Source organism: Raphanus sativus, chromosome 6 (assembly GCF_000801105.2).
Source record: "Raphanus sativus cultivar WK10039 chromosome 6, ASM80110v3, whole genome shotgun sequence".
NCBI lineage: Eukaryota > Viridiplantae > Streptophyta > Magnoliopsida > Brassicales > Brassicaceae > Raphanus > Raphanus sativus.
This window is the reverse complement of record NC_079516.1, coordinates 42,289,460-42,314,518: the sequence shown is the minus strand read 5'-3', so window position 1 is coordinate 42,314,518 and position 25,059 is coordinate 42,289,460. Positions and strand designations below refer to the sequence as shown.

Genomic DNA, 25,059 nt, shown 5'->3' with positions numbered 1-25,059 from the left:
AGCACTCAACTTGACATCCTAAAGAAACATAGCAAATAGCGTGAGCAAACTCTCTTATTATACTCTAGCTTCTCTAGGCCTATCAATACTCTTATACCTTTACACAAGATGCAATACTCATCAACCAACAAGTCTTCTTAACCAGCCCTCACATTGATTCACACACACACACACAAGGTGAATTCTCACAAATGGGCACATGATCTCAATCATTTGGCTAGGTGATCAAATGGTCTAATATGGATGAAAAGGAGGGTTCAATGCATCATTTTAAGGTGGTAATCACTCAAGAATCAAGGAGCTTGATCATTATGCAAAATTTATCTAAGACTAGGAGCAATTCAAGCATACATGGATTCATCCTCATCATTCTACCCATTCCTAAGTAATTACAAATTCTACACCCCTTTCATTCATCCCATACCCCAAAATAACAAACACTCACATCACTCACCCAATGAACAACTCTCTTTTCTTATGATTTAATCACTAAGGACCTCTTATTCACTTTTCTAAGCTCTAAAATCTTTTTATTTTCCCTTCCCCGCTATCTTTTTGAATCTTTTTTTTTTTTTCTTTTTCTAATATAGGGGGAAGGTCTCAAACAATAAACAAGAGCTTTCTTTTCTTTCTATTCTAGGTCCTTAGGGCTTTTCTTTCTCATAACACTATATTGCTCATCTTTCTCACACTCCAAACCCAAGACATTAAACCTTTAAGAAACATACACCCACTCACCATCCTAGAAGCTAGCTCAAATGATGACCCTATGCTAGCAAGAGATGAGAACAAATCCATGTCGCTCCCAATACTCTCAAGATTTTGCACATGACAAACTATCAAAAGAGGCCTCACTCATGCAAATCAATGTAGGCTTCAAAGAATGGTAAGGGTTTTAGGGTAAGGGAGTGCCATTTGGGTTAACAAAGAGTGGTTCAATGGAAAAGATAACCCAAATGTGTATGAGATCCATGATCAAGTATGCAAATGCCCATATGCAAGAGAGATTAAGTTCATTTAACTCAAGATTCAGGTTGGAGCTGGTTTCGAGAACAATGCCAATATCAAGCAAGCAAACATGTTTCAAGAAGAGTTTTCAAGGCACGAAGCATGCAAGGCTTTCAAGAGATGCTTAAGCTACTTGATATGTTTAGCTAGGGTGTCAAATTCAGTGCAAACAAGTGCTCTTTACAAGGCATTATCAACAGCTGCTCCATATGCAAGTGAATGCAACATATATGATCTAGACTCAATCCTAAGAATGCAAGTGATGCAACTACATGATTCTATATGCACTTTTCAAAAAAAATTATTTTTATGGTTTTTCTATGCATTTTGAATGTACAATGCAATGCATGAGACGCATAATCAACAAAGCAAACATGATCAAATACTTGGTACCTCCCCCACACTTAAATCACACAGTCTCTGTGTGAGTAAGAGAGAAGGAGATACCGAAAATATGATAAAGGGAATGGTATGTACAAAGAAGGGTTGGAGTGATACCTCAAGTGGAGAGTGAAGTGTGGTAATGGGTGTCTAGAGCTTGAGCTTTGAGCTGGCCTGAAACTTCTGCCACACTTATTGAAAACATAAAGAAATGAAATAGCAAATTTATATACAAGGATAACCATGGGAATTCCTCCCAAGTGAGCTTGTTTTGAGTCACTAGCTTGACTACCTTTTCTCTTGTACTAGTGAGAAGGAGGATCCTTCCCTCCTTCAAGAGTGATGGTGAGGACCTGAGAGAGTAGCTCTTGGAGCTTGATGGGATCATTTTAAAGCTGAGGAGTGAAGATGGCTCTTGCACTTGAGAATGGCTTGAACCTTCCCTTGCACTTGATCTTGTACTCAATGGCTCCATCCTTGAGTTTCATTGGGTGGAGAGTGAGGGTGTGAGGAGTCTTCTCAAGAGGTGGAGGGTGAGATTCCTTCACAATCTTATTCTTGCCATGGGAGGCCTTTGTGGCTTCACTCACATACTCCTTTTGAGCACTGTCCAAGTGCTCATCACACTTCTCCTTAGGGGACTCTTCACCAAGAACCTCTTTCTCAATACCAGTCAGCTCAGCCGTTGTCTTCTCAATGGAGGATGCTCCACAAGTTATTGTGCCACAATACTCAGGTTTCAACTTAGGTGATTGAAGAGGGTAGGAGACAGCTTTGTTCACATTTAGGAGTGTGACTTTGTTGTTGGCAAAGTCTATGCAAGCTCCCACTGTTGTGAGGAATGGAGTGCCAAGGATCAATGGGACTATCTTCCCAGTTGCCATCTTCAAAACAGTGAGGTCTATAGGGATGGTGCATGCTCCAAGCTTCAAAGGGAAATCCTTGATGATACCAATTGGGGTTGTAGAAGAGGAATCCCCAAATTGGAGCTGAGATGTGTCTTGTAGCATGTGCTCAATCCCTAGACTCTTCATCACCTCAAGTGAAATCACATTCACACTTGCACCAGAATCCACTAGAGCATCATCAAAGTTAAGCTTTCTAAGGGAGCAAGGCAAAGTGAACATCCCTTGGTGTCCTAGTTTAGGGAGGGACTTGGGTGGGATTGGTGGATCAAGCTTGAGTGTAGAGATGTCCAGGAGCTCTGCTACTTCAGCTTGGTGGTCTAGAATGTCTTTGATGAGTATCATCTGGACATGAGCAGCTTGCATGTTGTGAATCTCTGGAAGCCTTACTCCAATATCACTCAAGTCTTTTCTGAATTTGGAGACCACCTTCTTTTGAGCTTTGGTGAGGAATCTCTCTGGAAAAGGGAGCTTGTCATAGGGGGATAGCTCAACCTCAGTGTCTTCCAGCTTCACCACATTCAGCCTCTGATCAGATCTTCTCTCAACTGGTTTCTCAGCCTTGTGCTCTCTGCTCTGCAAAACCTTTGCTGCAACTATCCTGTCAGCTTCTTGCACAATCTTGGACTCAGCTGTTGCAACAACCACATGCTCAACCTGTTCAATTTCAGTTCCAAACACCAATCTTTCAATCTCATCTACCTCTCTCTCGTAGTTGGCGACCCGAGAAGTGTCACTAGAGAGGAGAACATTGCAATGTTCTCTTGGGTTTGCCTCTGCTTTCCCTGGTAGAGTTCCCATAGGCTGCTTGGAGGATGAAGGCAAAGAAGCAACCTGGGTCTCTAAAGCTTTGACGTGAGAGGCAAGTTGCATGTACTTGTTGTTGAGGTCAGAATAAGTTCCATCAATCTTGGCATGAACAGCCTTGAACTCATCTCCAATGTCCTTAGCAAATTTCCCTTGAGTTTCTAGGATTTGTTTGAACATAGATTCTGTGGTTGAACTTGGAACTTGAGCTTGAGAAGAGCTTCCTCTAGCTTGAGTAGGCTGGTTGCTTTGATAACCACCTTGTTGGTTGTTGTAGAAGGGCTTTTGCTGGTAGTTGTTTTGGTATTGAAAGTTGGGCTCTTTCCTATACCAAGTTCCATTGTTGTTGATAAAGCACACCTCTTCATGTCCTTCCAAGCCATCAATCTTCTTGATCTCAGCAACCTGCTTTTGTTGCTGTTCCCCAACTGATTTCATCTGATCCAACTTAGCTTTGTTGGCAAGAAGTAGGTCCAGCTTCTCTTCCAAAGACTTGAGCTCTTTCTTGGTCTGCTGATCATCACTTCTGTTGACTCTATCATGATCCTCACTGTATACTGAGTCACTCTTGGCCATGTTCTCTATCAGCTCCTCTGCATCCACCTCGTTTATGCCTAAGAAGAATTCATTGCTGGCTGTATCAAGTCTGTTTCTGCACTGTGGTATAGCTCCCCTGTAGAAGGTACTCAACAAGCTCTCTTTGGAGAAGCCATGGTGTGGGCAATGAGCTTGGTAGCCTTTGAACCTCTCCCATGCTTCATTGAAACTTTCTAAGTTCCTCTGCTAAAACCCAGAGATCTCATTCCTGATCTTAGCTGTCCTGGAGATGGAGAAGAACTTGTCTAGAAAGGCTTCCTTGCACTCATCCCAAGTAGTGATAGAGTCACTTGGGAGAGACTTCTCCCACTGTCTTGCCTTGTCTCCCAGAGAGAAAGGGAAGAGCCTGAGCTTCAAAGCATCTTCTGACACTCCATTGGTCTTGGACAAACCACAGTAGCTATCAAACTTGTCCAAGTGGTCAAAAGGATCTTCAGTAGCAAGACCATGATACTTGTTGTTCTCAATGATGTTGAGCAGTCCTTACTTGATCTCAAAGTTGTTGTTCTCCACAGCAGGCGCTCTTATTCCCAACCTATGACCATTGATGTGAGGTTGATCATAGGCCCCAATGGCTCTAGCTTGGCGCTGTGGGTGTTGTGGTCGAAGGTTGGCAGCTCCTTGACCATTTCCCTCTTGGGCAGCTCCCAAAAGGATCTCTCCATCTTGATTCTGGTTCTGATGGTGAGCCATATCAAAACCTAATCAGTTGAAATGAGCCTGTTGCTCCTCTTCTCTCCTTCTTCTTGTATTCTTTCTTTCCAAATCCCGGATGCCTGGTACTAGAGGAGTGAGGTTTGTAGTCCCTCTACTTCTCAAGTTCATACACCTGAAATGAAAAAGAAAGAGGAAAAAGCAGAGCCAATATCACAATAACAATAAAAATGACTTAGTCTCAAGCAAATGACTAAATCCCAATGTCAAAATCACAATAGAACTTAGCAACGGCGCCAATTTGATAACAGGACTATTCGGGTCCTTATCAAATGAAGTAGTATGTGAGATGTCAAACCAATCCTATGTGATTTCGATGCACTGAGAATACAAATCTATGCTTAATCTAAGTGCAAACATGTTTTGAATGATGATGTGAACTAGAACTATGCTAAAATGCAATAAAGGAACAAGATTTCAATCAATCTAGGACAATAGGACTTATGGGGCTAGGCATTTGACTTCAAGCGATTGAGATCTGATCTAAGGGTGGCAAACTTTCAATCAAATAACTTCCTTAAGTCTAGAACACTGAAATAAGCAAGCTCTATGGTCAAGAAGAATGCTCATTTGCTTTAATCAACTAGAAATCAAAGGTCTTTGAGCCTAAAAGATCTAAGCAATCATTAAGGATGAGTCTATTAACTATCTAAACTCCCTTAACACAATGGTCTTTGTGTAAGGTAAGTTTAGAGCAAGCTCTACTTGGTTCAGACATTTCATCAAACACCTTGTGGGTGGGAAATGTCTAGAGCTCTAGAATAAAGAGGCCAACATTAATCTAGCATTAAGAGAAGTAGACAAGCAAGGAAACAAGAGACCTAACACTAAACACCCTTAGATCTTCACTTAATCACTCTAATCACCCTAGCCCATGAATCCAAAAGGTAACTACTCACTAATAGACATGAATAACCCAAAACCCATGGATGATTGAAGGTTAATCATGCTTAGTGGTCAAGATTGATCAATAATCACAAGAGATAGAGATGAAAAGAAGCTCAAGATTAAGTCTTTCACCAAAATAGCTAATGTGATTACAAAGAAAACAAGATATCCCTCAAAATTAGGTCTAAAGGCTATTTATAGAAGTCTAAAAACGAGCTGGGTCAACCCAACAAACCTGGGTCAACCCAATAAAAAAAACAGTATTTTTCGCCCGTAGCGACCTGGCATCCCGCTACAGTGGTCGCTACGTACGCTCGGGAACCCTCCTAGCGACATGCTCTGGTCGCTACGGCTCTGGTCGCTACAGGGTTGATATGCCTCCAGTAGATTGATCATAACTCCTTCAATACAGATCCAAATGACTTGAAACCACCTCCATTAGAAAGCTAACTCAATTTACTTTGTCTTCCCAAAATTTGAGCTTCAAACGATATCTTTAAGGCTTTCATCCATGTTCATCTTTCACCCTTTTGACTGAAAACCCCTCAAATGTCTTCAAAGTCACCAATAAGCATCTTCAATATCTGATTGAGACAAATGTAATGCAATGCAACCTAAATGCACTCTAAATGGATGCAAAGAAACAATATAAGGACTAGAATGAAGCTTAAAAACATGTAAATACACAAGATATTAACAAACCATCTCGTCATCGGAATCAGCAACAGCTACTGTCTCCGGCGAGAATCTCAATTTCTGATCATTCACGGTGGCGTCGACGTCAGGCGAACAACAAGCTCTCTCGAGAAGAAAGCCGCCGCCATCACCATCATCTCCTCCTCCTCACTCTGTTTCGCCTCTACGAACTCCTCCAGCGAGGAAAGGTATCCCCGAGTTTCCCTTTTATCAGCAGAACTGGTTCATCGCTCTTCTCTTCGCGATGGCTCTCGGATTCTTCTCTCTCGCTCTCTTCCTCTTCCTTAGCGTCGATTTGGATTCCGCCGCCGCGTCTGGTAAAGAAGGCGTCGTCGAGGTGTGTGTATCGATTAGGGTTGATTTTGCTTTAGATTCGAATTCTGATTTTTTTTAAATGTCTTGGTTGTGATGGTGATGGTGATAGATAACGTATGGAAGTGCGATTAAGCTGATGCACGAGAAGACTAAGTTTCGACTGCATTCTCACGATGTGCCGTATGGATCCGGAAGTGGTCAGCAATCTGTCACTGGTTTTCCAGGCGTCGTTGATTCCAACAGCTACTGGGTACTTTCTTTGCTCCTTTACAGAAGATCATCATCATAGAGGAACATATCTGTTTGTGCTATGGAGGAGTACTAGAGCAACTTAAAATTGAAGTCTTTGGATGTTAGAACAACAACATTAACTAACTTGCATTTGATCTGTAGTTATTGGTTTAATGAGTTATGATTGGAGTAATGGAGCTGATGCATTATCTTGTCATGGATTATTCTTTTTTGATAGATTGTTAAACCTGTGCCTGGGACAATAGCCAAGCAAGGTGATGCCATCCTGAGTGGAGCCACCATTAGATTGCAGCACATGAAGACCCGGAAATGGCTCCACAGTCACTTGCATGCTTCCCCTATTTCAGGCAACTTAGAGGTTATTATTAGTATTCTCTTCCATTTACAAAGTTTTTTTGTATGCCCTGAAAGATCTATCTTTAGGGTTTTTAAACAGTCGGACTCGAAAGACGGTTAGTTCAAGGATATTAATTCAGAGAAACACTAGTATGATGATATAATTACTATAGTGTGTCTATGTGAACTGTGAAGTCCTGTACCGGTTTCAGTTAAAAGTTGCATTCTTCTTCTTGCTAACCCAGTTTTTCTTGGTGCAGGTTAGCTGCTTTGGAGATGATTCAAATTCCGATACCGGGGATCACTGGAAGTAATAATCCCTTAAGGCCACTTGATACTCATCTTAATATTTTGTGTGTTTGCATCCACATAAAAGCTCACACCTTACGATCTGTTCACAGGCTTATAATCGAAGGGAGCGGGAAGACATGGAAACAAGACCAAAGAGTCCGACTTCAACACATAGACACTAGTGGCTATCTCCATAGCCATGACAAAAAGTACCAGCGTATAGCCGGTGGTCAGCAAGAGGTAAATTACGTTTTTCTCAAGTCTTCTAATATTATTTGCCAATGTCTTGAAAGTTGAAACTCATCATGCATGGGATTTGTTTTTTGTACACAGGTGTGTGGAATCAGGGAGAAGCGGGCAGATAATGTTTGGTTGGCAGCAGAAGGAGTCTACCTTCCCGTTAATGAGAGTAGCAGCAAGTAATGTGAAGGGTTGTGTTACCTTATCTCTGAGGAGACTTTGAATCTCATCTTTTACTCTCTAAAAGAGAGCTCAGAAACAAAAAAATACATATATTTTGCTGATCTTCGATTGATGATGCTTTTAGTCGTACGAATATACATATATTGTTATTGGAAACCTTGATTTCTCTCATCAAGCAGTGCATAGCCGTGAGTTGTTAAGTCGAAAGCACGACACCACTGATCATGCAGGCTGTAATCGTATTAACTATTTATAAACTTCACAAAAAAGAAAGTGTCTCCCATTCGTTAGGCGAAACTAGACCTTCTCTTGGAGATTCATCTCTTTCAATCGACTCGATCCAAATCAAATCTTTTCAACATGCAGGCTAATGATTACATCATTGATCCTAATCAAAGCTTGTATCAAAACATGGATTCAACACAAGATATCTGTAAAGCATTTCAAGATCTGAAGATTAGAGCAGATAAAATATTTATGGCTGGTGCATGCGGATTCGCAAAAGAAATCTGAAAAAGAACGAAGAATCTGCTTGGGGGTGAAAGAGCTCAATCCGGATCACTAAAATCCAGCTGGAGTTATTAAAGTTAAAACTTGCTTCTACTGTAGAAGGATAAGTGAATGACGATGGTACAATCAACTGACATTGAGCACCACTTCCTGATGATTCAGGAGAAAGCACCATACACGTATTGGTGTTGGATTTTTGGTGGACTAGTCCCGAATTTCCACGATTTTGGCTACATTTTATCTTTATTTTAATGCAAAAATCTGTAGGCATGACTTGGTAAAATCATGAGTTAATAGAGAAAACTATCATTTCATACCAACATATCTCTATATATTCAATTCAAATATTTTAACCATCCAAAAACATATGTAAACTTTTGAAATTTTTTAACTAGCTGATATTTATTTTTTTGTGAAATCATATACCACTCGTCACATCACTACCACGTCGTCTAATTTTGATATGTGGATGTTACTTTAGATAATTTTGTTAACGAAAATGCCACATGTATATATTTTTTTGAAAAAAAACTAGATAGTCGTTCTATAAAAATAACGTTTTTACAAAATGTAAATTAATAAAAAAATATTATTTAATAAAATTAACAAAATCAATTAATTAACTAAATTTTAATCTTATATAAGAGACATATTCATAAATATTTCGATCATATCACAATACCATATTTGTAAGAGTTATATATGTATTATAAATTGTATTCAAATTCAGTGATATTGTCACAGTTTTGTTACACTTTATTAATTATGAATATGTTATTTTTATTTAAAATTTAAATTAACATATCATAAATTTGTTAAATTTAAACATAACTATAACTAATCGAGAGTAACACCACTGCAATACTAGCATTGTATTTGAATCATTACAACATATATATAACTCTTAAAAAAAGTTTGTGATAGGATCAAAACATTTACAAATATATCTCTTATATAAGATTAAAATTTAATTATTTTTTATTAATTTTACTAAATAATTTTTTTATACTTTCTAAAACTTTATCTTTATAAAACGACCATTTAGTTTTTTTCAAAAAAAAATATTGTGCACGTGGCATCCTGACATAACATCTACATCAGCAAAATTAGATAATATGGCACGTGATGTGGCGAATGTATAATTTCGCCAAAAAATAAACATCACGTACACTATTTAAAATTTTCGAAAAATTCAGATATATTTTTGCACAACATAAATCATATATGAATTGAACATATTGCAATATATTAGATATGAAATTGTAGTTTTGCCTGACTTAGCACACTATATTTGTTACATGTTTGTTTTTTTTCTGAACTTCGGTACATGTTTGTTTCGTCACAAATTTGTCAGAGAAATTTTGTGGCTATTTATTATCACGTTTTAGTTTATAACAATTTCGTGATTATTTTACCATGAATTAGAAACGGATTACCACATTTTTATTTCTTAATTTTTTCGTGACTTTTTCAAATCTACCATAAAATCTATACTATTAAAGTAGAAGCATTTCTAAAAAATCTACTTATACAAGGTTGTTTGGACTTATTCATTAGACTAATAATATTTTGGTCTTACCTTAAATATAAACTAATAACATATTACCATATATTTCTCTAACAATATTTACATTAATGAGTTTACAACTATGCCATTGCTTTTAATTATATGTTTATATTAATTCTATTAAAACATCCTATTGATAAATGATTGGTCTAACTATTTTTTCCCCTACATAATCTTAAAAAACTAATTCGTAGGCGGTTATAATAATGCTACTAGCAGTTATTATTTAATAGTGTCTAATACTATTAGGACTTCGTGAACTTTAAAGTTTTGAAAAGTCATGTTTTACTTACAAATTAATTACATGAATAATCAGCATAACTTAATCTCATATTTTAAAGGGATACGTATATGACCCATATCTAATTTAAATTGTGAGTATTTATTTAACAAAAAAAAACATGCTGATGACAAATTATTATGTGTATTAATAGTATTATGTAAATCACTATATATGAAAACAAATCATGAAAATTTAATTAAAAACATATAATTTCATCTATTTAATTACCATTTGATTTTTAAAAATTGTAACTATACTTTGTTTTTTTTTAAATGTAATATTTGTTTAGGAATAAAGTACAAGTTTAATGTGTGAAATGACTGTGACACAAGTGTATTTTATTAGGGGTGGGTGCGGATTGGTAGATTTTGGATTTCGGGTATCCGTGGACCCGAAAAGTATTAAAAATAAAAATAAAAATAAAAGTAAACACTTTTTAAAATATGGTAATCTAAAAATCAATTTTAAATTTTTAAAAATATATTTTTATTATAAATATATTTTTATAATAATTAAATTAATAATTATTTAAAAAAATTATAACCCACAGATAACCGAAAAATTAAATGGGGGTGGGTGTTGGTACAAATTATTTGTTTGCGAATTGTGCGGGTCGTATATTTTCACCAAAACAAAATTAAAACCCGCGGGTTGGCAGGTTCGATCGGTAACCCAGCCCTGACCGAACGTATACCGGATCATAATGTGCTATTATTTAATAAAATATATTTTGATTAAGATTTATACACCATTATGATTATAAAGATAAATACAAATATAATCACAAAGAAAACACAAATATAAGAATTAAATTAATGTAGTTAAGGGTTTGGCGACTCTGATTTCCGTAAGTAAGAATTGGACATCCAACTAAGTTCAGAACAACCATAGTCTGTATTAGTGTATGTATGTCCATGTCTATACCTCTACCTAGGAAATGTCGTGTCCATATTTCATAGTGTATATCTTATTATCTTCCTTTTCTTTTTGGTGTAAAATACTAAAACGTTAAGTTGTATACAATTTTCTTATTTTCTTCTTTTGACAAACATTACAAAACTACAATGTGATAAAGAAACTCATCAGTTTCTTTTGTTTGGCGTATATTGCATTTTTCTCTGGTGTAAATGTTAATTGTCGTATACACTTAAACTAAAATATTTAATAAATATGCAGTGTCTTCGAAATTTTCCAGCTTAACTCACAAATAGTAGTATCATTCTCAGCATCCCTTAAACCACAAGTTAAAGAAAAAAACAAATGTGCATGTGCGCTGAGAAATTATATATGATCTATATACAATATAAGGAAAACTTTAAACTATAGCTCTCTCATACCAAACTTGGATTGGAAACTTGTTTTGAAAAAGAATCTCTTCTGAATATTTCCAACTAGCTAGGTTTTGAACTACCACACAAAATGAAAAAGAAATGTAACTAATTATGAGTCTATGACTTGTTACATACGTCGCGTGGCTTCCTTCTTGTTTCGATGAAATTGTGAATGCGAATGCGAATGCGACGAAGGGCCCTTTGTATTTTCCTCTTTCTCCACAACCTCGAGTTTGTCGGTGCATCTAAACTCTCCAAACCAACAACAATAAAGAAACGAATGAATTTCAAACCCTACAGAGAAATAAAACATATTTCAAAACTACACATACTAGATCTACAATCGGTGGTCTCAGGCTCCCAATTAATGGCTTAATAGTGCCAGCCAATACTACCCTTAAATTTATTAACCTAACAAAATTAAATTACAACCATTATACATTAACTACGTGAATGACATGTTTATGGTAGAAGAAAAAGTATTTGTATATGAAAAAAAAATCAAACATCTTAACATCTTAGTATCTTACCCAAAAAAAAAATCAAACAACGTACGAAAATGGTTGTCGGTTATTCTCAAATCCCACGAGTGTGCAACGAACATTGGTATAAAAAATTCATAATATTTTAAAGACAAGATGCACGATCCACGAGTGGACCAATGCATGCTTAATAGAAAAGAAATGTTAGATATCTGTTTTTATTTTTCACAATAAAATGAAGAGAAATATAAAAACTTATTGATGCATGTGAGGATCCCGATCACACTCTACTAATACCACTAATTTTTTCTCGTAATTACACTTGATGCCACTGTCACTCACTGACCTAATCTTAGATAGAAACCTAATCCAGGCATGTTCAGGAGAAAGAAAATTTATCGTAATCAGAAGCACAACTTTCCTTGTGTAACTCAAAATTGTAGAATAGTTACATTTGTGATTAAATACCCTAATTTAATGTGTTTCAGTTAGACAATCTCTATGTGAATAATCTTCCAATAGTCAAAAGCATATTTCTAGATAGCTCCTAGTAGACTATGTAGCGGTAAATCTCTTGGTTTCTGATTTGAACTAAGTTGCACTGTTTGACCTGATTTGAATCGGAGATGAAGCTATATGTCTTAGGTTTTACTAGAAAATCTAGAGCCAGATTACTCAATTTTATTGGAAAAATGATCAATGCTGCTAAAAAAACAACTTACATGTCTTTTACAAAGTTTCAGAAAGTTAAGCTCTTAGTAAAATGCTGAGAAGTAGTAACAAAGTCTTGTGGAAAATGAGCTCTCTTCACAATCCTCTTCATGTTGCTCTGTAAACTCTGTTGCACTAACTCCTTCACCGCCCTCCTCTCATCACTCATCCTAACCTCACAGTTCCTCTCTCTGCCCAACGAAGACGTCGAGGACGAACATGTTATTCCATAGATCGGAGCGGAGACTTGCTTCCCTTTATCCACCGCTCTCAAGGACTCCAGTATCCTCGAAGCTCGCCTTTGCACCAAAGGGCTTCCCACAAGCGTCAGTTCCAGCAACGAAGACTCAATACCCGCTTCGATCATAGCCCTCCGGTCACCATACCCCTTGTGAGCCATCAGCATGAGAATGTAAACCGCTTTCTCTTGACACTTCTCCGAATCGTTCCAGTTCAACACGTCGACCAGTATAGGAAACGCTTCCGCCGCTTCCCCGACCGCTTTTCTTCCTTCCGACACTGACACCACGTTGGCCAAGACCGAGAGAATCCTCTCGCTCACTTCCATGTCTCCCAGCGTGCTCAAGAGGAAAGGAACGAGATCGGTCTCGACGATGAACGTGACGTTTTGGTGGTGGATTGAGAGGTTGTAAAGAGCTCTAAGAGCGTCTTCTCTTGCTTGCGAGCTACTGAAGCTTTTCAGGGTCTTCGCTAGGAAGATGATCGCTCCAGAGGAACCGATGATCGGTTTGTTCGAATCTAACGCGCTTAAACCAAGAAAGTTCGCGACGATAGCCTCGGAGATTGCTTGGTTATTAGGAGGCTTTGACGACGGTTCAATAAGCTTAAGCATTTTGTGTACAGCTCCTCCTCTAACAATGGCTTCTTTGTTCCTGAAAAATTAAATTAAAAAAATACGATTAACTGCCAATTGGTTTTAAGTTGGAATACGAGACGAATATCATTGAAAAATTAATATTTTTACTTATTAAAAAAAAAAATAGTTTGAACTGAACATGCAGAGTAGTTGGGGAGTTACGCATCATTGCCGATTCCGAGATTGAGAAGAGCATAGAGAGAAGCAATCCGAGCATCTTTGTTTAGTGAATCATCGTCGATCATACTAACCAGCGGAGGAATGGCACCGAGCATGGCGAGTGACACTCTCGCCTCCGTGTCATCCTTCGCTAACAGCCTAACCTCACTAGCAGCCACTGCTTTCTTCTCTTCGGCTTCTAAATCTTTAACCACGCGTTTCAGAATCTCCAGCGTTTCCTCCTTCTTCTTCTCCATCTTCGTTAAGTTTAGCAGATCGCATAGCTTCTCCGATTTGGTTGCTAAATCGTCATCCCCGGATTTTGAACCGATCGTTGTTTTGTCTTCTTGGTCTTGTTGGAGTTGCCGCTGATGACGTGAGCTAGCGCCGCAGCTGATGGCGTCCAAGATCAATCTGCGGAATGTCGATCTGGAGAAGGAGTTCAAGGAGGTGGAGGAAGAAGAAGAAGCGGAGGGAATGCGGTGAAGGTTGAGAGGATCTACATTGTTCCGGTGACACTTGGCCATTATCGCCGATCAGCTCTATACAGCTTGATGAAGGAGAAAGCGAGAGAGAAATACAAAAGATTGGTTCTGTTTTTATTTGGAAGCTAAAACAGAGAGAGAGAAAGTAAATAAACTTAATTTAGAGACTTTTTTTTTTCTTAATTACTTGTCCTAAGATAGTGTGAGCATTTTTTTTGTTTGTTTGTTACGTAAAATTTCATATTTTATTAAAATTTAGGAAATGAAAGGACGTTGCATCCAAAAAAAAACCTGTCACATGCTCTTGCGGTATGAGATCCGCATGAAAATACTATTACAAGGAGTAAAAAAGTTAACGGCATAAGAAGCAAACAGACTTTAGAAGAAAAAAAACTGAACTGAACCATCAGGGATGACCAGTCTTTTTGGTCGGCCCAAAACACAGATTAGTTGACTACGATCCGTCATAAACATCACGCTCTATACACCTTCTTCGAGCAAAACACTTAACGACGGATCACAAAAGAACTTCGAACTCTCACTGACTCACTGTGATGGGTCCAAGCTCTTTACTGCACCTTTTATACCCAAGAAAGTCGAGTTACATCATCATCACATAAAATCCAAGTCCACTTACGTGCTTATTATCATGTTCATCAACCTAGGGGATCAAGAAGAATTTTTTTACAGGTGTCGAACATTGAAGTCGTTGTCAAAAAAAATAAGTGAACTGGTTCAAATTTAGTAAATCTAAAAATATGAGGAGAATACTAAAACTAAGTATGTGATGAGAAAATTAAAATTTATGGGATGTCAATTGAACCCCCTTGATTGCAAGTAGGTCCACTCATGCCCACTCAAAAGTTTATGCCTACTCTAAAATATTATAATTCTGAATTCGCCCCTCCAAGAACTCCTACTGCGAAGTCTATGCTTGTATCAAACTCCTACTGCGAAGTTTATGCCTACTCTAAAATATTATAATTCTGAATACACCTCTTCTTTTCTCATATCTTCCACAATCTTAAGTCAAGAGCCAATCTTCAGCTTCTTGGTTATCCTTTTGGAGTGTGTCAATGCCCTATTTTAGCATTGAATCCCAAATCATTCCCTACCTTTTCCAAGATTCCTGGACTAGAAAGCAAAAAGTGTCTTAACTGTACACAGTCTATTTCTCTTCAGTTTATTGACATTTTGTAAAGCGTAAAGTAACTTTAACCTTTAGACCATATGATTCAATTGTTGAACCAGATAAATAAAAATGTTAACTCAACTGAAAGTTAAAAACTCAATTGTTTCGTCGTCAAAAAAAAAACTCAATTGTTTAACCGGCAGAGCCAGATGTATCAGATTGTTTCCCCATTAAAAAACACGACTGACATTCAAAGTCACTACTTAATTAGTAAGCTAAAATATAATTCATGTGTTACTGGCTCAATTAATGACCAGACAATAGAATTACTAAGAAAACTATTTAAAATAAACAAAGATTTCAATGTCGGGGGCTATTAAAGAGAAGGGATCCGATTCAATTCTAGAGATATGAGAACGTGTTTCGTTATTAAATCGTTTCTCCAATTTGATTTGGTTAGATTTCTCAAGTTCATCTCATAAAAATTAGATTAGCAAGAACATTTCTTTTGAAAATATATAAGAAAATATTCTGAAGATTAAAATAAAAATGTGAAAAACCGGTTTTCAAAAGGAGAAAGTTATGAAAACCCTATTACAACTTGTCAATTACAGATTAAAAGTTATTTTAATACTTAGTTGTAGATTCAATTTCCATGATTTAAAGAAAACTCTTCGGAGTTCTTGCCAACGAACTCTCCATGAATTATCATAACACGTTACTCACCGCTCCTAGTTTTAATTCAAAATGCTTGTGGACAAAGAAGTAGGTGTGTAAGTGTTGCTTCTGTCGGCAGGAGATAAACCCTTTAAAACATCATCCATCCGCACGTGTCAGAAAACAGAGCTGAATCTACATAACATAGAACGAAGAGTTATTACAAAGACGCTAAAAGACTTTAGTTTAATGTTTGTTTGTAGTCTGATCAAGCTGCCATTTCCTCGATGGGAGCACTGTTCTCAAGCTTCTTGATGACCAATTTGTTGCTCGTCTGGTCAACATCGAGAACGACTGTGTCCTCCTCTGCAAAATCTCCTTTCAAAACTTCAACAGCGACCTCATTCTCCACCATCTGCTGGATCACTCTCTTAACAGGCCTTGCCCCATAGTTGGGATCAAACCCAAGCTGAGAAAGAAGATCCACTGCTTCTTTTGTGTACTGAAGCTTTATTTTCTTCTGTTCCATCCTGTTCTTCACTCGTTCCAGCTACACCACAACATGGTTAACCAATACATCAAAAATCAAATACCAAACGAAATTGTAATGTAAAACAAGTTAATAAATTATAATTTACCTGCAACTCAACGATTTTGGAGATTTCTTTTGAATCTAGCGGCTGGAAGACTATGTACTCATCGATTCTGTTCATGAACTCTGGCCTGAAAGTTTGTCTGGCTAAGTCCACAACTTGCCGCTTCATCAACTCATACACTGCTTCTTTGCCATCTTCACTGTTGCCGAGAGTCTCCAGTATGTGGTGGGACCCAATATTAGACGTCATAATCACAACGCAGTTTGTGAAACTCACTCTCCTCCCTTGAGAATCAGTTATCCTCCCGTCGTCAAGAAGCTGCAGCAGGATATTGAAGACATCAGGATGAGCTTTCTCGATCTCATCGAACAAAACCACCGAATAAGGTCTCCTGCGAACAGCTTCAGTCAACTGTCCACCTTCCTCGTAACCGACGTAGCCAGGGGGAGCACCAACGAGCCGTGACACTGAGAATTTCTCCATGTACTCGCTCATGTCGATCCTCACTATCGCGTTCTCAGTGTTGAAAAGGTACCCGGCTAGAGCTTTGGCAAGCTCGGTTTTACCGACACCTGTTGGACCCATGAACATGAAACTGGCTATGGGACGGTTAGGATCAGAGAGACCAGCCCTCGAACGTCGGATAGCATCTGCTACTGATTTTACAGCCATGTCTTGACCGACGACTCTCTTGTGGAGCACTTGTTCCAGCATGACCAGCTTTTCTCTCTCTGACTGCTGAAGATTCGAGAGCGGAATACCCGTCCACTTGCTTACTACCTCTGCTATGTCGAGATCGGTTACCTCTTCCCGGAGTAATGACTGTCCAGACTCTCTGAACTTGGCGAGATTTTTCTCAGCTTCTTCTAACTGGCGTTGAAGGGACATAAGTGTTCCGTACTTGAGCTCAGCAGCACGTTGCAGATCATATTCACGTTCAGCAGATTCAATTTCCAGGTTCACACGATCGATCTATAAAAATATAAAACATGTTCAGAAGGAGCCACGAAGAGTAATCACACAACGTAAAGTACCTCTTCTTTAAATGAACGTATTCTAGTCATGAGAGACTTTTCTTGCTCCCATTGGTCACTGAGTTCTTTCTGTTTTTCTTTGAGAGCGGTCAAATCATTCTCGATCTTATGTAGGCGTTCTTTTGATGCTTTGTCAGTATCGTTTTTCAAAGAAAGCTTCTCCATCTCCAGTTTGATCACAGCTCTGTCTATCTCATCGAGCTCAGTTGGTTTAGAAGTGATCTCCATCTTCAGCTTTGCAGCAGCTTCGTCAACAAGATCAATAGCTGAAAACAAAACAAACAACCTTCCATCTTAAAAAAAAACCAATGCTGCTCTCAAGAGTGATTTTTAACAAGGTGAACGTTCTTCATACCTTTGTCTGGCAGGAAGCGTTCAGTGATGTAGCGATCGGACAGAACCGCCGCTGAAACAAGGGAACCATCTGATATTTTAACACCGTGGTGTAACTCGTACCGCTCTCTTAACCCACGAAGGATCGAAATGGTGTCTTCAACAGACGGTTGACCACATAAAACTTGTTGAAACCTGCGTTCCAGAGCTGGATCTTTCTCGATGTATTTGCGGTATTCGGTCAGTGTAGTTGCACCGATGCATCTCAGTTCACCTCTTCCGAGCATTGGTTTCAAGAGGTTGCTCGCATCCATTGCCCCACCAGTAGCTCCTACACAAGAGAAACAACCATTACTAGGTCTTCCCATTACTAGGTCTTCCCAAGCTTACAATGTCATTGCGATTACCTTTTGATAAGTAAAAGCACGCTTATTAATGTATAAAATAATTTTTATAGTTGGTGATTAAAAAATAAAAGGGTACCTGCACCAACAACAGTGTGAATTTCATCAATGAACAAGATAGTCTGTCCATTGGAAGCAGTGACTTCCTTCAGTACTGCTTTCAACCGTTCCTCAAAATCTCCTCGAAATTTGGCACCAGCAAGCAGTGAACCCATGTCAAGAGATATTAACTACATTTCAAAGCAACCAAAACCCAAGAATATGTTAAAATCTAGATAAACAAACTGACAGACTAATTACAAAAAAAAAAAAAAAAAAAAGAGAGAAATTGAAGGCAACCTTCCTATTCATGAGAGGTTCAGGGACATCCCCTCGTACAATCCGCTGCGCCAACCTGAGGAAGTAAAAAAATCGAATCAGTAAAGTCGTGAGAAGAGAGAGAGAGTGTAAAATCACAATGCTTTACCCTTCAGCGATAGCAGTTTTACCAACACCAGGTTCACCGATGATAACAGGATTGTTTTTGGTCCTCCTGCACAATATCTGGATGCACCGCCGAATCTCATCATCCCTTCCAATGACAGGATCGAGTTTTCCTCGTCTGGCCATCTCAGTCAAATCATTCCCATACTTTTCAAGTGCATCATATTTCCCTTCAGGATCTACATGATGAGAACAGGAGGATGCACAATGATGATACTATCTCTTTGTTAGCTTCGGTACCAATATATAGAAACAGAATAAGACTTACTTTGATCAGTAACACGTTGACTACCGCGGACGTCTTTAATAACATCCTTCAAGGCCTCCTCTTTAAGCTTCAGGTTCTTGAAAAACTCTTGCCCGAACCTGTTATCGGAATAAAAGGCCAAGAGAAGGTGTTCGACAGAGACATAATCATCCTGAAACTCCTTCTTATACCTCTCCGCGTTCTGCAACACGGTACCAAGAGACGATCCCAGCACCTGACCACTGGTATCACCAGTAACCTTAGGTTGTGTGGATATGAAGAGGTCAGTAGCCTGAAGAACAGAGGAGTTGTCGATGCCAGCTTTAGCGAAAATCCTCCTGGCGAGACCGTCTTTTTGCTCTAAGAGAGCTTTCATCAAATGCTCAGACTCCACGATCTGTTGCTTAGAGACACGAGCTGCGTCGAAGGCGTTGAGTATCCCTTCCCAAGCCATCTCCGTATACGAGTTCTGATTTGTCTAACACACATATAGGGAGAGAGAGAGAGGAGAGGACAAAATCAAATTAAACACACAAAAGATTCAAACTTTCTCCACTTAAAATCAAATCAACACACAAAAGATTCAAACTTTTTTCTCCAATTTGAAAAAAGTCAAAATCAGACAAGACACACGAACCTGAGCTGCGGTGGCGGAGAAGCGGCGAGGAGAGAGGAACTGGAAAGGAAGAGGAAACAGTTGTTGTCGGCCATGAGTGGTGGCGTTTCCGGGGATTGAAGAATTTGGGCGGAGAAGAGAGGAGGAGGAGGTGGGAGAGGAGCGCGTGGATGATGTGAAGAAGTAGTGAGCAGAGGCGGAGATAGCGCGAGGAGGAGGACGGAGGAGGAGGAGGAGAGAGGGTCTCGAGAAAGCGTTGTACGCTCTGATGGCTGCAGAGGCGGACTTGGATAGTCTCCTGGACGCCATGTGAGGGTTGAAGAAGAAGAAGGAACCTAGCCCTTAACGACGTGTAGAAGGGGTTTTCGAAAGGCGACGGAGACTTCGCTGGTAGAGTATTATATGAGTTTGTTTTTTTTTTTTTCTTTTTGGGTTGGGGGGATGCTTGGAGAAGAGGCAAAAGAAGTGTGTAGAAGTATTCTTTCCATCTCGAACCTTCCGAATTCACCACTTCGTAACACACACCTTGGTGGTTTCTTTCTGAACTTTTTTTTTTTGGTTTAACACTAAAAAAACTACATTCAGTGAAAGTAGGCCTGAGCTCCGGATCCAAAAATTCATATAGGAACTGATTTGATAATATCCGACTAGAAACCCAATTAAAAATTTATAAATACTTAATTGAATCCATAATCATTCTATCCGAAAAAACTGAAACCGAACAATTAATTAGAATAGATTTGGATCAAAAGAAAACCGATTCTTATAAACTAATCCGATACAAAGCGATTCATACACGATCTAAAAACATGAATATCTAAAATTGTGATATTCATGTGTTTTATTTTATATATTTCAGTTTATGATTTAACTGAAATGTCTTTTTAGCAATCTATATTATTATTTGCATAATATTTTTAAGAAACATGAAATTTTAAATGTCAAGTTTAGAGTTTAAAATTTTAATTTTTAATTTTCAGTTTTTGTGGTTATTTTGTAAAATTTAAGATAAATATGAAAGATTTTGGCTAAATTTTAATAAATTTGGATATTTCAAATCTTTTTGTATCGTAAATATCTAAACATGATTTTGATCTGTTCTAGATCAGAAAATTACAGGTATTTTTTTATACATCCGAACTGACCCAAATCGGAGAAAAACCTATCTGAACTTACACTGAAAATTTTCAAATTCCTAGTTGTGTCTAAATCTCTAAAACCCAAAACTAACAAAAACCAATCCGAACTAACTCGAAAATCCGATTATCTACTCTCACCATACATTTGTTGTGGATTTATCTCTAGAAATTCAATATATGTCCAATACTTTGAAAACCCACAAAACCATAGTTATATGTTGAATAAAACTTTGAATATAAAAGTATAGTTCTGAGTCTGGATTGCAAGTATATTGAATATCTAACATGCATAATTTTTTTATTTGTACTTCAATCCTTGGTTTCCTTCGATTATGCCTCCTCTGTTTTTTGTTAAATGTACCCAGTTCTTTCTTGAACACTTACAGTGATAATCTAACAAAATAGCACATAAACGTAAGAGTTTATAAATAAACGATTGCAAAAATTCAAAATAGAGGAGAGATATAATGTGATCTTTCTTTGTAAGAATCATAAACCAAATAAGACAAAGAAAAGAAGAAGATTTCTTCACCTGGCATCGATTAATTAACAAATGAAGATTTTGATTTTGTCGATTATACGATTCTTTGAATAATAATCATTTTTGGTATTTGTTTGTTCGTAAATATCAAAATATCTTGAATCTATGTTTGCTTTTGGGTTTATGAAAAATATATCTTCAGTTATTAATCATATTGAGAACTTATTGTATGAATTAGTTTCTACAATATATAGTGTATTATTATGCAACCGATTATATAACATAAACCTAACATAGTGTTAACTACATAGCATATACTAATTCATGCGGCTTTGTATTCATTCCATTTTCCAGTTTGGTAAAACTTTTTTGGTAATATTCTAGTGGTAACATGTTATTTTATTTCCTGTCATACCAAAAAAGACTAGTATCAAGTTTTTAAAATTATCTCTAGAAATATTAAAGGGGAAAATATGTTTTTATATTTGCTAATTAAATACAAAGAAACTCATTTTATTGCAAGTTACTCTTCCCAAACTATTTCTCGCAAGATTTTATCCATTGCACCATATTTGTTTAATATCCTCAACTATAGAAGCAAATTAAAGTGTATATTATGTGAATCATATAAGAACAGTTGATGGTGTTGTATATTCTACATACGAAGATGTTTGCTATGCTTTGGGTTTGATGGCTGATGACAAGGAATACATAGAAGCTATCAAAGATTGTAGTGATAATAGTTCTGACACGTATGCGAGGAAGCTTTTTCGAGAATGTTGGTATCCAAAACATTATCTCAGCCTCATGTTGTGTGGGAAGCTACTTGGGAGTATCTAACCGACGATATTCTCTACAAGAAACGACGACAAACTGGAAATCCCGGTGAGCTTTTTTCTTATTAAACGAAATATGTTTTAAATCAGGTCTCTCTTATTTAATTAATTTATCAACTTTACAGAGTTTAACTTGACCATAGATCAGATCAAAAACATTGCTCTAACCGAGATCCAAAATCATTTGCTTAGCAATGGTCGTAGCCTCCAGAAATGGCCCCTAATGCCAAAGCCAGATGATTTTGGTTGTTACAACGGCAATCGCCTTATAGATGATGAGCTTAAGTATGTTGTGGAAGATCAGCTAAAGGAAAATGAAAGACTTATGGCGATGATAACAGATGAGCAAAGAGGGGTTTACAACGAGATTTTGGATGCAATTTTAAATGAAAGCGGTGGAGTGTTCTTTCTTTATGGTTATGGAGGCACAGGTAAAACCTTCGTATATAGAGCACTCTCATCAGCAATCCGATCTAGACGTATGATTGTTCTAAATACCGCATCCAGTGGAATTGTTGCATTATTGTTGGAAGGAGGTAGAACCGCACATTGCAGGTTTGGTATTCCGATAGATGCTGACGAGTTTACTACTTGCAAGAAAATGGAGCCAAGATCAGATCGTGCAGAATTAGTTAAAGCAGCAAAGCTCATTGTATGGGATGAGGCGCCTATGATGAGCAGACACTGTTTCGAGACTTTGGATCGTTCTATGCGTGATATTATAAGATCTTCTGAAGACAAACTTTTTGGAGGTAAAGTAGTTGTGTTCGGTGGAGATTTCAGATAGATTTTACCGGTTATACCTGGAGGTGGTAGAGCATAGACTGTTTTGCAAGCTCTGAATTCGTCATATCTTTGGGAGCACTGCAAAGTTTTGAAGCTAACAAAAAACATGAGATTGCTCGCTGGTCTTACTGATGATGCAGCAAAAGACCTTCAATCCTTCTCAAAATGGATTTTGGATGTTGGAGATGGAAAAATAAATTTGCCAAACGACGGTCAAGTTGACATTGACATCCCTTCTGATCTGTTGATCAAAAATATTGGAGAAGATCCTATTCAGACTATTGCAAAGGAGGTTTATGGACAAGCTTTTCAAACCTCAGAAGATAAGGATTTGTATAGACATCGAGCAATTCTCACACCCACAAATGATGAAGTTGATAAAATAAATGATTACATGCTTTCGCAGTTGCCAGGTAACATTTGATTATGTTTACTCTTATGTTCGACTAACTTTTTACATTATTCTAGATTAAAGGATTTACACGTGCTTTCAGGTGAATACAAGGTTTACCTTAGCTCTGACAGTATAATCCCATCCGATGTTGATGTAGAAGAAAATGTTACCTATCCAACAGAGTTTTTAAACAGTGTTAGAGTGGCAGGAATGCCTAGACATAATTTGAAGCTGAAGGTTGGTGCTCCTATTATGTGTCTCCGTAACTTGGATTTGGTAGATGGCTTATGCAATGGTACTAGGCTAATTGTTACTCAGTTGCTCCCCCATGTCATAGAAGGTAGAATTATAACTGGAAACAGTACTGCTGGAGACAAAGTCTGGATTCCTAGAATGTATATCAGTCCACCTGACACAAAGTTTCCCTTCAGAATGCGTCGAAGACAGTTTCCCGTTACACTGGCTTTCGCGATGACCATCAACAAAAGTCAAGGTCAAACACTAGAAAGTGTTGGTTTGTTTTTACCTAGGCCAGTGTTCTCTCATGGTCAGCTCTACGTTGCACTTTCAAGAGTTAAGTCGAGATCTTGATTAAAAATCCTAATAACTGGTAAAGAAAGGAAGGCCGAGACAAAAACATTGAATGTTGTCTACAAACAAGTTTTTCAAAATATTCCGTAGGGAAGGTACGTGATTGTTATTTATTTTGTTCCAATATCTTTTTTAAAATATATAAATTGTTACAATTGTTTATTTTTTGTATTGGCAGATGGGTGGTGATGACTATGAAGATCGATACTATTTCATTATCGGAAAAAAGTGTACTCACTATTTCATTATCGGAAAAAGTGTACTCTCCAAAAATTCATATAGGAACTGATTTGATAATATCCGACTAGAAACCCGACTGAAAACTTATAAATACTTAATTGAATCCATAATTATTCTATCCGAAAAAACTGAAACCGAACAATTAATTAGAATAGATTTGGATCAAAAGAAAACCGATTCTTATAAACTAATCCGATACAAAGCGATTCATACACGATCTAAAAACATGAATATCTAAAATTGTGATATTCATGTGTTTTATTTTATATATTTCAGTTTATGATTTAACTGAAATGTCTTTTTAGCAATCTATATTATTATTTGTATAATATTTTTAAGAAACATGAAATTTTAAATGTCAAGTTTAGAGTTTAAAATTTTAATTTTTAATTTTCAGTTTTTGTGGTTATTTTGTAAAATTTAAGATAAATATGAAAGATTTTGGCTAAATTTTAATAAATTTGGATATTTCCAATCTTTTTGTATCGTAAATATCTAAACATGATTTTGATCCGTTCTAGATCAGAAAATTACAGGTATTTTTTTATACATCCGAACTGACCCAGATCGGAGAAAAACCTATCTGAACTTACACTGAAAATTTTCAAATTCCTAGTTGTGTCTAAATCTCTAAAACCCAAAACTAACAAAAACCAATCCGAACTAACTCGAAAATCCGATTATCTACTCTCACCATACATTTGTTGTGGATTTATCTCTAGAAATTCAATATATGTCCAATACTTTGAAAACCCACAAAACCATAGTTACATGTTGAATAAAGCTTTGAATATAAAAGTATAGTTCTGAGTCTGGATTGCAAGTATATTGAATATCTAACATGCATAATTTTTTTATTTGTACTTTAATCCTTGGTTTCATTCGATTATGCCTCCTCTGTTTTTTGTTAAATGTACTCAGTTCTTTCTTGAACACTTACAGTGATAATCTAACAAAATAGCACATAAACGTAAGAGTTTATAAATAAACGATTGCAAAAATTCGAAATAGAGGAGAGATATAATGTGATCTTTCTTTGTAAGAATCATAAACCAAATAAGACAAAGAAAAG

General features: G+C 37.2%; 4 protein-coding genes, 1 non-coding gene and 1 pseudogene across 5 annotated transcripts; 3 read left to right on the top strand and 3 right to left on the bottom strand.

Annotated features, from left to right (window-relative positions):
* Positions 1-1,778: 1,778 nt before the first annotated feature.
* LOC130495832 (uncharacterized) lies at positions 1,779-4,243 on the bottom strand. The gene is made up of 3 exons (XM_056987370.1): positions 4,234-4,243; positions 3,892-4,129; positions 1,779-3,774 (listed from the first exon to the last, which is right to left on the bottom strand). The coding sequence occupies exons 1-3, from the start codon at positions 4,241-4,243 to the stop codon at positions 1,779-1,781; spliced, it is 2,244 nt and encodes a 747-aa protein (XP_056843350.1).
* On the top strand, positions 3,808-3,914 carry LOC130497163 (small nucleolar RNA R71). Its single transcript, XR_008936174.1, has one exon. It is a non-coding gene; the product is annotated as a small nucleolar RNA R71 (small nucleolar RNA).
* Positions 4,244-5,994: 1,751 nt separating the features above from the next.
* Positions 5,995-7,784, top strand: LOC108807136 (stromal cell-derived factor 2-like protein). The gene is made up of 6 exons (XM_018579389.2): positions 5,995-6,333; positions 6,421-6,561; positions 6,781-6,921; positions 7,160-7,209; positions 7,301-7,430; positions 7,524-7,784. The coding sequence occupies exons 1-6, from the start codon at positions 6,241-6,243 to the stop codon at positions 7,611-7,613; spliced, it is 645 nt and encodes a 214-aa protein (XP_018434891.1). The 5' UTR covers positions 5,995-6,240; the 3' UTR covers positions 7,614-7,784.
* Positions 7,785-12,470: 4,686 nt separating this feature from the next.
* Positions 12,471-14,162, bottom strand: LOC108809648 (U-box domain-containing protein 7). Its single transcript, XM_018581801.2, has 2 exons — positions 13,537-14,162; positions 12,471-13,390 (listed from the first exon to the last, which is right to left on the bottom strand). Exons 1-2 carry the CDS (start codon positions 14,058-14,060, stop codon positions 12,526-12,528), a joined length of 1,389 nt encoding a protein of 462 aa, XP_018437303.1. The 5' UTR covers positions 14,061-14,162; the 3' UTR covers positions 12,471-12,525.
* Positions 14,163-15,916: 1,754 nt separating this feature from the next.
* On the bottom strand, positions 15,917-19,974 carry LOC108812972 (chaperone protein ClpB4, mitochondrial). Its single transcript, XM_018585380.2, has 9 exons — positions 19,542-19,974; positions 18,926-19,382; positions 18,641-18,836; positions 18,514-18,568; positions 18,254-18,404; positions 17,793-18,101; positions 17,438-17,703; positions 16,446-17,375; positions 15,917-16,357 (listed from the first exon to the last, which is right to left on the bottom strand). The coding sequence occupies exons 1-9, from the start codon at positions 19,827-19,829 to the stop codon at positions 16,076-16,078; spliced, it is 2,934 nt and encodes a 977-aa protein (XP_018440882.1). The 5' UTR covers positions 19,830-19,974; the 3' UTR covers positions 15,917-16,075.
* A 2,894-nt stretch (positions 19,975-22,868) lies between these two features.
* LOC108808551 (uncharacterized) lies at positions 22,869-23,837 on the top strand (annotated as a pseudogene).
* The last annotated feature ends 1,222 nt before the right edge of the window (positions 23,838-25,059 follow it).